Source organism: Nannospalax galili, unplaced genomic scaffold, assembly GCF_000622305.1.
Source record: "Nannospalax galili isolate Female #2095 unplaced genomic scaffold, S.galili_v1.0 scaffold218, whole genome shotgun sequence".
NCBI classification, from domain to species: domain Eukaryota; kingdom Metazoa; phylum Chordata; class Mammalia; order Rodentia; family Spalacidae; genus Nannospalax; species Nannospalax galili.
Genome location: NW_008343207.1, coordinates 4,313,660 through 4,326,636, shown reverse-complemented (window position 1 = coordinate 4,326,636; position 12,977 = coordinate 4,313,660). Strand labels below are relative to the sequence as shown.

Here is a 12,977-nt window from a genome sequence, read left to right as displayed (position 1 = left end):
TTGTGGTTTGTGGTTTTATAAATTATAATATCAGGAGCTAAAGAAATTAAGAGCACTTGCTGTTCTTTCAGAGCACTACAATTTGGTTCTCAGCACCCACATTGGGCAGTTTACAACTAACTACCTGTGCTCCAAAGGCCAAAGGATCTGAAACCTCATCTTCTGACCTCCTAGAGCACCTACACACGTGTACACACACACACACACACCACACACACACACACACAGTCCTAGCTGCAGGCCTGTAGTCCTAGCACTTGGGAGGCAGAGGTAAGCATATCTGTGAGTTCAAGGCCAGCCTGGTCTACATAGCGAGTTCCAGGCCAGCTGGGGCTGCAGGGAGACCCTGTCTCAAAAACGCCAAAAAAAAACCCCAAAAAAACCCAAAACTAATGATTGGGTCCTGACTAGCAAGAGGGTGGGTACCCTGATTTATTTGGTCTTAGACTGCTTCTGTAGTAGAAATGTTCCCACTAACTACATTTATGACATGGAACATAGAATATGAGGAACTACACAGTCAAATCCCATTATACAGTATTTCTAGCCTAAGGATATAAGCACTAAAGAACTGGGCGGAGGAGATAACTCTATTGGTAAAGTACTTGCCACTCAAGCATGAGAACTTGAATTCAGTTCCCAGAACCCATGTAAAAAACTAGTGTAATGGCATGTGCCTATAATCCCAGTGCTGGGAGGCAGAGATGGGAGCATCTCTGGGGCTTACTAGCCAGCCAGTCTAGCCAATTGGTGAACCTCAAATACAAAAGTAGGGAATGATTAAGACACCTGATGCTGACCTCTGACCTGTACATACAAACATGCTTGCTTATCCATGAACATGCAGCAAAAATAAAAGGGGAAAAAAAAAAGGGAATCTTAATAAGCGTAGACAGCCAGGCGTGGTGGTGCACACCTGTAGTCCCAGCACTTCAGAGGCAGAGGCAGGCGGATCTCTGTGAGTTCAAAGGCAGCCTGGTCTACATAGTTCCAGGACAGCTGGGGCTACAGGGAGAACCTGCTTCAAAAAGACCAAAAAAAAAAGCATAGACTATAGTAAAATGCATTTTTTATTTATTTATTTTTGTCTTTTTGAGACAGGGTCTCCCTGTAGCTCCAGCTGGCCTGGAATTCACTATGTAGACCAGGCTGGCCTTGAACTGACAAGAGATCCACCTGCCTCTGCCTCCCAAGTGCTGGGATTAAAGGCATGCCCCACCACGCCCGGCTTTAAATATATAATTTAATTATAGGTTTATATAATTTAGTTTTAGGGAATGTCTGTGCTTAATGACCAGCTTGCAGAATGTCTCAAAATTTACCTGTTGGTCTTCTTGAGACAGTGAGAGCTAGCTCCACATCATTGCTGTCGACCCTTCTCCCCAGTCTTGGAGTTAATCTTGAGCAAGTTACTCTTTCTTTGGAAGAACAGACTTGTCTCTTCTTTGCATTTATTTTCTTTCTATTCCTGTATTCTTCCCTGGATTGCCACCACAGGCCTACCACTCTACTCTCATGGACCCAGATACCAAACTCATTGGAAACATAGCACTGTTGCCCATCAGAAGTCAGTTCAAAGGACCCGCTCCTCGAGAAAGTAAGTCTTCAACTGTTCTTCTCCAGCTTGGGTACAAGATGTCTGACAGACTGACACTTTCTTTTTTAAAAATATTTATTATTGGGGTTGGAGAGATGGCTCAGCGGTTAAGAGCACTGACTGCTCTTGCAGAGGACCCGGGTTTGATTCCCAGCACCCACGTGGCAGCTACGAACCATCCTTAACTCCAGTTCCAGGGGAATCCAAAGCCCTCTTCTGACCTCCACAGCATTGTACAACACAGGTGCACTCACATACATGCAGACAATACACTCATACACATAAGATAAAAATAATAAATAAATAAAATAATAAAATATATTTTTTAATTTATTATTTTATGTGTATGAGTGTATTGCCTGGATGTGTATAAGTGCACCCATGTTGTGCAGTGTCCAAGGAGGTCAGAAGAGATTAGATCCCCTGGAACTGGAGTTATGAGCTGTTGTTAGCTGCCATGTGGGTACAGGGAATCAAACCTGGGTCCTCTGCAAGAGCAGTCAGTGCTCTTAACTGCTGAGCCATCTCTCCAACTCTAGCATCTGATGTTTTCAAATCAGGGAAATGCTTAACTCAGATTGCTTGTTCGCCTTCTGTTTGCTTGCTGCATGTTATATACTTTAAACATTTGAAGATCACAGTTACATGTTGTATTTCATAAGAAACTGTATTATCACATATAACTTCTCCAGGATGTTTTGTAAACCCCAGGGGATATATGGCTGGGGATGTGGCTACATTAGTATGATGCTTGCCTAGAATGTACAAGGCCCTGTTTCAATCCCCAGCATAGCATAAACCAGTTGTTTTGGCACATGCCTGTAATCCCAGTATTAGGGGTGTGGAGGCAGGGAGATTGGAAATTCAGAACCATCATCCTTAGCTATTTAGCAAATCCCAGGGTGTTCTGGGTTACTTGAAACCCTGTCTCAACCAAAAAGAAAAGAAAAGAAAGAGGAAATGTGCTTAATTCTGGCCACGATTGCCAGTTACTGTCAGTTATTTCAAATGAATCTAAAGCCGCTTCCTGTGTTAAATACAAAGTCCCCAGCCTTTCTCTGTCACCATGCTGGAAAAAACAAGCAACAGAAAGTATTACACCAGCATAGTGGTGTACTAGGGACACTGAGGCAGAAGGATGGCTTGAGTCTTGTGGTTCCGGGCCAAACTAAGCTCAGTTTGCAAAAAGAAAGAAAAGAAAAGTTAACCTTTTCCCATCTAAAGTTGTTACTTGGTCGACTAGTTTTCTTAAGATTTATTTTTATTTGTATGATTGTATGTATGTGTGTGTACCAACTCCCTGCCTCGTGCCCATGGAAGTCAGAAGAGGGCATCAGATCTCCTAGAACTGTAGTTACAGATGGTTGTAAGCTACCATGTAGGTGCTGGGAACTGACCCAGGTCCTCTGCAAAAGGAGTGAGTGCTATTAACCACCGAGTCATCTTAGCCTTCTTTGTCAACTTTTAAAAAATAATATTTTTGTTTATGTGTACATGTTTGTGTGTAAGGGCATGCATAGGCTACAGCACACATGTGGAAGTTATAGGATAAACAACTGAGCCATTTCCCTGGCCCCGTTATCAGTTTTATCTGCTGAGCTGTCTCCGTGGCCCCCTTTCAACTTTTTTAGAATTTTCTTTTTTCATAATGCCTCAGTATTAGATCATTTTTGGATATTTGAGAACAGGATCTCATTCTAAAGCCCTGATAGGCCTGGAAGGCTAACCAGGTGAGCCTCAAATTTGAGGTTATCCTCCTATCTCTGCCTCCTAAATGCTGAGATTATGGGTATGTACTGCACCTGGCCTCAAAGTACTCCAGTGTGCTTTGTAATGTTGCTCATTTCTAATTCTTTTTTTTTCTGAATTTTCTTTGCTTTCTTAGGAAGTTTGTTTTGTTTTGTTTTTTGAGACAGGGACTCACTATGTAGCCCTGGCTGGCCTGACCTCACTATGTAGACCAGGCTGGCCTAGAACTAACAGAGATCTACCTGCCGCACACACTCCCCCTCCCCTGGCTTTGTTTGTTTTAGTTTTTGTATTTTAGATTCTTGGTTTGTCTAGTGTTTTGTTTTGTTTTGTTTTGTTTTTGGTCATTTTTGAGATAGGGTCTCCCTGTAGTCCCAGCTGTCCTGGAACTCACTATGTAGACCAGGCTGGCCTTGAATTCATAGAGATCCACCCGCCTCAGCCTCCCGAGCGCTGGGATTAAAGGCATGCGCCACCACGCTCGGCTTGTTTTGTTTATTAAATTTTTATTTATTATTTTTATTTTATGTGTATGCCTGTATTGCCTGCATGTAGGTAATTGCACCCGTGTCATGCAATGCCCTTGGAGGACAGAAGAGGCCATCGGATCTCCTGGAACTGGAGTTACGGACAGTTGTTAGCTGCCATGTGGGTGCTGGGATTTGAACCCGGGTCTTCTGCAAGAACAACCAGTGTTCTTATCTACCACAAGAAAAAGAAAAAAACTATGGCAGAGTTGAACCTAGAAAAAAGTTAACTTTCTATACTGTTTGTGACTCGTGTCCTTTTTCTTGCATTCTTCCCTTCCTCATTGCCTATATCACCCTCTGTTGGTCTTCTTTCTAGATTTTCTACTACACGCACACCTTTACCTGATTACATCTTAGATATATACATACATACGTTATGGGCTAGGATCCACATATGAAGGAGAACATAAAGTTTCTTTTCTTTCTGATTTTGGGCCACCTCGCTTAATATAGTTTTCAAGTCCATCCATTTTTCTGCAGATTTCATGATTTTACTTTTCTTTAAAGCTGAATGTTTCCATTTTGTATATGACCACATTCATTCATCTGTTGATGGACATCTGGGTTGGTTCCATTTCCTTGCTATCATAAATAGATAACAATGAAAATGGATGTGCAGATAATCTCTGTGGTAGGATATGGCATCCTTTGGAGTGAAATAGCTGGGTTATGGGGTAGTTCTGTTTTTAATTCTTTGAGGAACCTCCAAACTGATTTCCAATATGGCTGCATTAGTTTACAGTCCCACCAACAGTGAATAAGGTTCCTCTTTCCCCACATTATCTCATATTTGCTATCAGATTTCTTGATGATAGCCATTCTGACTCAAGAGAGGTGATATCTCAGAGTAGTTGGAATTTGTATTTCCCTGATGATTCAAATAGTTATTAGCCATTTATGTTTCTGGTTTTGGAAGTATCTGTTCATTTCATTCATCATTTGTTGACTGGCAGTTTTGTTTCCTTGGCATTTAGTTTCTGTAGTTCTTTGTAAAGTATCTTGCTTTTTTAAAATAAGTATTTTATTATTTTAATTTTACGTGTATGAGTGTATTGCCTGCATGTGTGTAAGTGCAATGCCCGCAGAGGTCAGAAGAGATCATTGGATTCCCCTGGAACTGGAGTTATAGACAGTTGTTAACCACCATGTAGGTGCTAGGAATTGAACCTTGGTCCTCTACAAGAGTAGCCAGTGCTCTTAACCACTGAGCCTTCTCTCCATCCCTGTATTTTGCTTTTTTGAGATAAGGTCTCAGCTATTTTTTCCAGTCTGGTTTCGGCATCCTGGGCCTCAGTCTGCAGAATTGAGGAGCTACAGGCATGCACCTTATTTAATTTTAGTGGCAATATTGAACCCAGGGCCTTGTGCATGCTAAGCACCCATGCTATCACCAAGCTGCACTTCAGATCCCCTGCACTCTGCTTTCTGAAAGTCTTTACTCTTCTGAAAGCCCTCTTCTTTTTCAGACACTGAAACTCTTCTGAGATGTTTGGAGATGTTCTGCCAACAGTGTGATTTGTATTGTATTAGATGTGGTGTCCCTGCACCCTGAAAGGGTCTGGACTGAGTTCTAGTCTTGGTTTCCAAGACCACAGTTACAGTTCCCAACTGTGTGCTGATCACATTTCCATAGCTAGCTCTGCTAGCCACTTGACCTGACCTCCTCTTAATTTAATTTTGTTTTCAACACTAGTTGAAAAATAAGTAAATGTAATAGATTTAGTGAATCACCACAGTTTTTACTTGATTTTGAAAAAAAAAAGGGGAACAGATGGAAAAAGACTTAAAAAGAAGAATGCAAAAGAATTTCAGGGAAAAAAAAAAAGAATGTTGGAGCAGATTGCTTGAGAAGAATACCTTTTCACATTATATCAGAAGATGCAACTAGCCAAGAATGGAAAAAATCAAGGAGGAAATGAGACCCCAAGAAACCATAAATATGAGGGGTAACTTTGTTCCTCTTCCTAGAGGGACTAGAGCGACCGAGCTGAATACCTTAATTAATCAGATTAATTCTGGGGCCAGGGGTATAACCCAGTGATAAAGCCTGTTTGTAGCATATGTGAAGCCCTGGGTTTGAACCTCAGCTGCATAAAAAAAAAATTTTTTTTAATAGTCTTTATTCAGATTTAATGGAGAGGAAATAATGCACTCTAGAGTTAGGATGCTGTTCACATCCTCTAGCAGGACATAGGGATGGAGGTACTGAAGTGTCAGGGCTGCTCTGCATCACCACTGTGTGAAAGCAGTGGTGATCACAGATCACAAAGAAATAAGTCTCAGTGTTGCTGCAGCCAGCTGATGGACATCAAATTCTAAGATTCAGACCTTCCCAAATAAAAAAAGAACACAGAATTGCCAAAGAAATTGAGTAATGAGATACTTCTGTTACAGCAGAGCTTCTGGCTTTTCTCAGTCTGTGACCACTTAGAACAGCTTGTACCAAATTTAAGTCAGTTTTCACAAAGAGAAAGATATCTGGACCCCAGGTGTTCTTATATAATCTGAGGTTTTCTTCTCTGAAACTACAGTATGTAGATTCAAATAAAATTATATTGAATACTTTTTTTGAGACAGGGTCTCATTATGTAGTACTGGCTAGCCTCTAGAATGTTAGAATTAAAGGCATGTACCACCACACCTGGTACCTATAATAGTTTTTGAAGCTGTCCTGGAACTCACTATGTAGACCAGGCTGCCCTTGAACTCATAGAGATCTGCCTGTCTCTGCCTTCAGAGTGCTGGGGTTAAAGGCGTGCACCACCATGCCCAGCTAGTATCCTCATTTTATTTTATCCAACTCCAGAATCTCTTCATAATTGAGCTGGGAGAGTTTTCTTTCTAGTTTTTGGTTGCCTTTGGTTGATGTTCTCTGCCTTCCTCCCTTTCTCTTATTTCCTGATTAGCAAAAGATACAGATATTGTGGATGAAGCCATCTATTACTTCAAGGCCAATGTCTTCTTCAAAAACTACGAAATCAAGGTAAGTTCCAGAACTTACGATACTTAATTTTCTGATGGGGATAAAGTCTACCTTGCAGTTAGGGTTGCAATGAGGAGTGAAAATAATGAAATGTGATTGTGATTTTTGAATTTGAGAACAAGGCTTACTATGAAACTCTTCATTGGTTTTTCTTTCCCCTCCAAAATCTTTTTTTTTGTGTGTGTGTTTTTGAGACAGCGTCTCCCTGTAGCCCCAGCTGGCCTAGAACTCACTATGTAGACCAGGCTGGCCAGAGCTCCGCCTACCTCTGCTTCCCAAGTGCTGGGAGTAAAGGCATGCGCCACCACGCCCAGCTCCCCTCCAAAATCTTAACCAGAAGCTGGCAGGCTCCAGCCTGAAGGCCAGATGAACCACTGCCTCTCATTGCAAACAAACTTGTATTGGAACCCAGCTATGCACATCTGTTTATATATTAAATCTATGGCTGCTTTCACACTGCAACAGCAATTGACCAGTTATAACAAAGACTGCATGGCCACAAGGCCTAAGAAACTTAACTCTCTGGCTTTGAGAGAGTTTGCCTCTGGTCTAAATGCATCTGTGTTTATTCAGCATTGATTAAGCACCCATTAAGTGGTTTCACTATGTAGCACTAGCTGGAACTTGTTAGGAAGACCATGTTGGCCTGGAACTTAGGGTAATCCTCCTGCCTCTGCTTCCCATTACTTTTTTTTTTTCGGTCTTTTTGAGACAGGGCCTCCCTATAGCTTCAGCTGGCCTGGAACTCACTATGTAGACCAGGCTAGCCTGGAACTCACAGCGATCTGCCTGCCTCTGCCTCCACATTGCTGGGATTAAAGGAGTGTTATGTGGTCCTAAAAGTAGGGACAAGCCAAAAGCGGTAGTGCACACCTGTAATCTCAGCACTTCAGAGAGAGAGGCAGGAGGACTGTCCAAGAATTAGAGGGCAGCCAGGGCTGCATAGCAAGACCCTATCTCAAAACAAAAAAAAAGGAAAAATGACTGTAAATCTGTAAAGTTGGACCTGTAGTATAGACACCTGTGGTCAATATCTATTGTCTTTAGGTTTTCCTTTCAGTTGGGTCCAGATGTTGGACTTAATGGAGTTCTTCCAGAACTTGTCACGTGGGAAATAACTGCTTCCTCTGTTTGAGTGCTTCGTGTTTCTGTTCTCAGCAGAAATCCTCAAGTGAAAGGGTTTTTGAAAATGAGCCAGCCATGTGATTGCCTCTGGGCTCTGTTCATTCCCCTTCCTACAGAGAGGGGCTATTGGCCGACTCCAGGAACTTAGGTGGTGCCAGGGGAGCAGAGCAGCCACACAGCTAAGGGTATAAACCAGCAGCTCCCTGAGGGCAGCTTGGGGAGACTGTATTAGTTTAGAGAGCACTGTCCTGTGAGGGTGGCCAGTCAGTAATCAGAAGACTGGTGCTCTGAATTTGTCCATCGCGTGTGGCCATTAGGTTTGATGAGGACTGCTTTTAAGTTTTCTTTTCTCTTGTAGAATGAAGCCGACAGGACCTTGATCTATATCACTCTCTACATTTCTGAGTGTCTAAAGAAACTCCAAAAGGTAATGAAACTTGGAACAGCACACATCAGGAAAACAAATACTGTTAAGTACCCCCCCTCCCAGCCACCTGGGCTGTTGAGACCTTAGAACAAGTAGACAGTGTTTCCTGTTCTCTCAACTCATAGTATAACTGACATGGAGAGATTGGTGATGTTTTAAGGCTTTTTTTTTTTTCAAGACAGAAATCTATTATCTGTCGGTGCCAGCCGGCCAAAACGGACAGTACCTGAAAGGGGGAGTGAGGATTGAAAGAAAGGAAAGGAGACAGAAAAGACGCTTGGGAGGGCTTACAGTGAATACTGCCAGCGATTTATTTCAGTTCTGCCTTTTTATACAGAAGAACTCAATTAGTTACAACTGCTGTATTTCCCCACCTGTATCTGAGGGTCAGGGAGCGGTCAGATCAAAGGCTTCCACTATTGTAGGTGTTGTGAGGCTCTCCATATAAACATATTCCTCCTAATAAGGCACAGCTGAATGATTAGCGGCTCCCGACAATTATCTTAGAACTAAAATTTATTATTTACTTCAAATATTAACACAGACAGCAGCGCACATAGGCAGCAGTACCCTCCTTCCTCCTAGGGATTCATAATACTTCTATATTGCATCAAAGTTGAAGATGCTTTTACATTTGTTCACATGCATCACTACTTCAGAATTTAATTGGTAAAAGATATTTTGGCATTTATGAAAAGAAATGTGTGGCTATCAGAAGTTTGGATTTTAGTATTTGTATTAACTATATTTCGCTCTAGTTGGTTTCTCTTCTAATTCTGTTTGGTTTTATTCCTTGGAAAAGTGTTTTGAGACGAGATCCACAAGGTTTACCAAATTTGCAAAAGCACCCCCGCCTAAAAAACCCACCATTATACACCACACTTAGCTACTTAAACTGAACAACTGAACAATTACAACTTGGATATTATTTTTCCTTATGAAATATGTTCCTTGTAGCTGGGCATGGTGGCGCATGCCTTTAATCCCAGCACTTGGGAGACAGAGGCAGGTGGATCTCTATGAGTTCAAGGTCAGCCTGGTCTACATAGTGCGTTCCAGGCCATTTGGGACTACATGGAAACCCTGTCTCAAAAAAGACCAAAAAAAATATATATGTTCTTTGTTTTTAGTGCAATTCCAAAAGCCAAGGTGAGAAAGAAATGTACACACTGGGAATCACGAACTTTCCCATTCCTGGAGAGCCCGGCTTTCCCCTCAATGCAATTTATGCCAAACCTGCAAACAAACAGGAAGATGGTAAGAACAGAACTGTGTGTGTCTGTGTCTGTGTGTGTGCCTGTGTCTGTATGTGTATGTGTCCCTCCCTCTGGCAATGATTTCTCCATCTCACTTTGGGTGTTGGTTTGGTTTGTTTGTTTGGGTTATTTCTGGGGCATGGTCTCACTCTATAGCTGGGGTTGGTCTTGAATTCATGATCCTCCTGCCTCAACCTCCCGAGTACTGGGATTTTAAGAGTCTACCACCATGCCCAGCTTCTCCATTTTACTCTCTATCCATTTCTTTTCTTGTCTTGATTGCTGTTTGTTTTGTATGTGTGTAGGGGAGCACAAGTGTGTGCAGGTATGAATGGACTTGTGCACATGGACACTTGTGTGCACATGCATGTGGAAGCCAGAGGTTGATGTTAGGTATCTTCCTTGATCATTCTCCACATTGTATATTGGGGCAGGCTCTCTCACTGAACCTGGAGCTCACCCATTCAAGCAAGCTAGCCAGCTTGCTCCAGGAATCCCATCTCTATCTCTTGAGCTAGGATCACAGGCCAGCCACCATATATACCCATCCAGCATTTATGTGGATGCTAGAGCTCTAAACTCTGGTCCTCAGGCTTAAGCAGTAAGCATTTTACCCACTGAGCCATCTACCCAGCCCTTTGATTGGTGTTCAGATTGACAGTGGGATCCTTAGGATACATGTTATCTTACTTTCATAAAAAAAAGTCTAACATATAATATGCAGAGACCTAAAAAATATTTAAGATTTTATTTTTATGTGTATGATTGTTTTGCCTATATGTATGTAAGTGTACCATGTGTGTGCCAGTGCTCTCAGAGGATAAAAAAGAGAGCATCTGATCTCCTGGAACCAGAGTTAAAGAGAGGTTTAAATGCCATGTGGGTGCTGGGAACTGAACCTAGGTCCTCCGGAAGAGCACTAAGTGCTCTTAACCACTGAGTCATCACATCAGCCCCTGCAGAGACTATTGAACCAACACTAACGTTATTAAGACCATTTTGGGCCAGCAAAATGGTTTAACAAGCACAGGTGCTTGTCATCAAGCCTGACAGCTTGAGTTTGATCACTGAGACCCGCATAGTGGAAGGAGAGAACCAATTCCCATAGTTGTTCTCTATTTCCACATCTCCATATGCACATCTCCAGTGCACACTTACACCCGGATGGATGGATGGATGGATGGATGGATGGATGGATGGATGGTTTTTTAAAAAAGAGAAAAAAACATTTGAACTATCCTTTTTCTTACTCTGTTTCAATGTATAAAAACATTGCAGGGGCTGGAGAGATGGCTCAGCAGTTAAGAGCACTGGCTGCTCTTGCAGAGGACCCAGGTTCTATTCCTAGCCACCCACATGGTGGCTGCAACCATCTACAATTCCAGCTCCTGGATATCTGACACCCTTTTCTGACCTCCGTGGGCATCGTACAACATGGGTGCACTTACATACATGCAGGAAATACACATAAAATAATAAGACAAAATAATAAAATATTTTTAAAAGTTAAAAAAAATTGCAATATCTAGACCAGCAGGCAACATATATTTTCATTCTTGCTTGCTTGCTTGACAGGGTAGCCCCAGCTGGCCTGAAACTCTCTATGTAGACCAGGCTGGCTTCAATCGCACAGAGTTCTCCCTCTGTCTCCCGAGTGCTGAGTGCTGGGACTAAAGGCGTGCACCACCACACCTAGTGCATATATTCTTACATAGTCTTTATGTGTTCTAGAAGTGATGCGAGCGTACCTCCAGCAGCTGAGGCAAGAGACTGGACTGAGACTTTGTGACAAAGTTTTTGACCCTCAGAACGATAAACCCAGCAAGGTAAGGTATTCCTCTTTGCCTGTTTAGTTAACACCTCATCTTTTTCCCTGTTGTACCTGTAAACACAAAAGTTTTACAAGAATACTTTTGATTTCTGCACCTCAGTGCTGCTTAACTTGGAGTATGTTCATAGGAGTTCACTGGATCACACTGAATAAAGAACTGCATCTCTTGAGCAGATTCTTGTTGCCTGCTCTTAACATCAGCTAAATACAAGGGCATTGAAACCCTGCTTTCAGGGTTTTGGGGTGAGATGTGTAGTTATCCCTTGGTAGCCACAGAATCAGTCTGTGTTGTGTACAAGTTCCACATGTAGAGTAGCATGAGGTTTGTATGTGACCCATGTGCATCCTTCCATGTGCTTTAAAGCACTTTCGGGTTACTTACAGTCCCTAAAACACTGTGAATGCCATGTAAGTAGGAGTTCTACTGCATTGGCCTCACTTAGGGAATAGTGACAAAGAACAAACTCCGTATGTGTTCAGGATAAGGGGGGAGGGGGGCTGAGGCAAAGTCTTCTGAGGCCCAGTCTGGCCTGGAGCATCTCCTACCTTGACTTCCCTATTTCTGGATTACAGGGTGTATGCTTCTGTGCCTGGCTCAGGCACCTTTTTTTCCTCCCAAGTATTTTCTTGGATGCAAGCCCTCACACATACGGAGGGCCAATTGAATTATATTTGCGTGCTTTACTGGGGTTTACCTTTGAGAAGTTTATAGTGTATGAGGTGGTAATCTAATATTAAATATTGTTATTATTTTATTAGTAGTACATAGACTGGAATTCTGACCTTTCTTTGAAATTGCATTGTGCCTGACCATCCATTCTGTCCTGTACCCCTTTGACAGTGGTGGACTTGCTTTGTGAAGAGACAGTTCATGAACAAGAGTCTTTCAGGACCTGGGCAGTGAAGGAAGCCTGAGCAGCACTGCTTGACAGCAGGATGTACACAGTCCTCTGCCTTTGTTTCATACAGTTCCCTATGGAAGAGAGAAGAGAGTGCTCCTTACTTGAAAAAACTCTTGATCAAGAATTCTAGTGGGGGGGTTGGAAGTAGGCTGTCAGGGTGATTTAAAATTCTGCAGTTTTAAGCTGGTACTTAATAAGTAATAAACTGTATTGTTCGTCTTAGTTATTGAATTAAAACTTTTTTTTGAGACAGGGTTTCCCTGCAGCCCCAGCTGGCCTGGAACTCACTATGTAGACCAGGCTGGCCTTAAACTCACAGAGATCCACGTGTCTCTACCTCCAGAGTGCTGGGATTAAAGGCATGTACCACCATGCCAGCTGAATTAAAACATTTTTGAGGGGCTGGAGAGATGCCTCAGCAGTTAAGAGCACTGGCTGTTCTTGCAGAGGTTCAATTCCCAGCACTCACATGGCGGCTAACAACCTCTGTAATTCCAGTTCAGTTCCAGAGGGATCTGATACCCTCTTCTGCCCTCTTTGGGCATTGCACACACCGGTGCACTTGTGTACATGAATG

General features: G+C 42.5%; 1 protein-coding gene across 2 annotated transcripts in view; it reads left to right on the top strand.

The window, feature by feature from the left end:
• Window positions 1-12,622, top strand: part of Arpc3 (actin related protein 2/3 complex subunit 3) — a 17,020-nt gene extending 4,398 nt beyond the window's left edge. Inside the window, exons 2-7 of one of the 2 annotated variants that reach the window (XM_029566615.1) lie at window positions 1,498-1,597; window positions 6,783-6,859; window positions 8,343-8,411; window positions 9,542-9,668; window positions 11,402-11,493; window positions 12,340-12,622. In XM_029566615.1, coding sequence (XP_029422475.1) covers window positions 1,498-1,597; window positions 6,783-6,859; window positions 8,343-8,411; window positions 9,542-9,668; window positions 11,402-11,493; window positions 12,340-12,402 — 528 coding nt within the window. In that variant the 3' untranslated portion in view covers window positions 12,403-12,622. Of the gene's footprint in view, window positions 1-1,497; window positions 1,598-6,782; window positions 6,860-8,342; window positions 8,412-9,541; window positions 9,669-11,398; window positions 11,494-12,339 lie in introns of both variants that reach the window. The other variant, XM_008839392.3, reaches the window with a different exon arrangement.
• The last annotated feature ends 355 nt before the right edge of the window (window positions 12,623-12,977 follow it).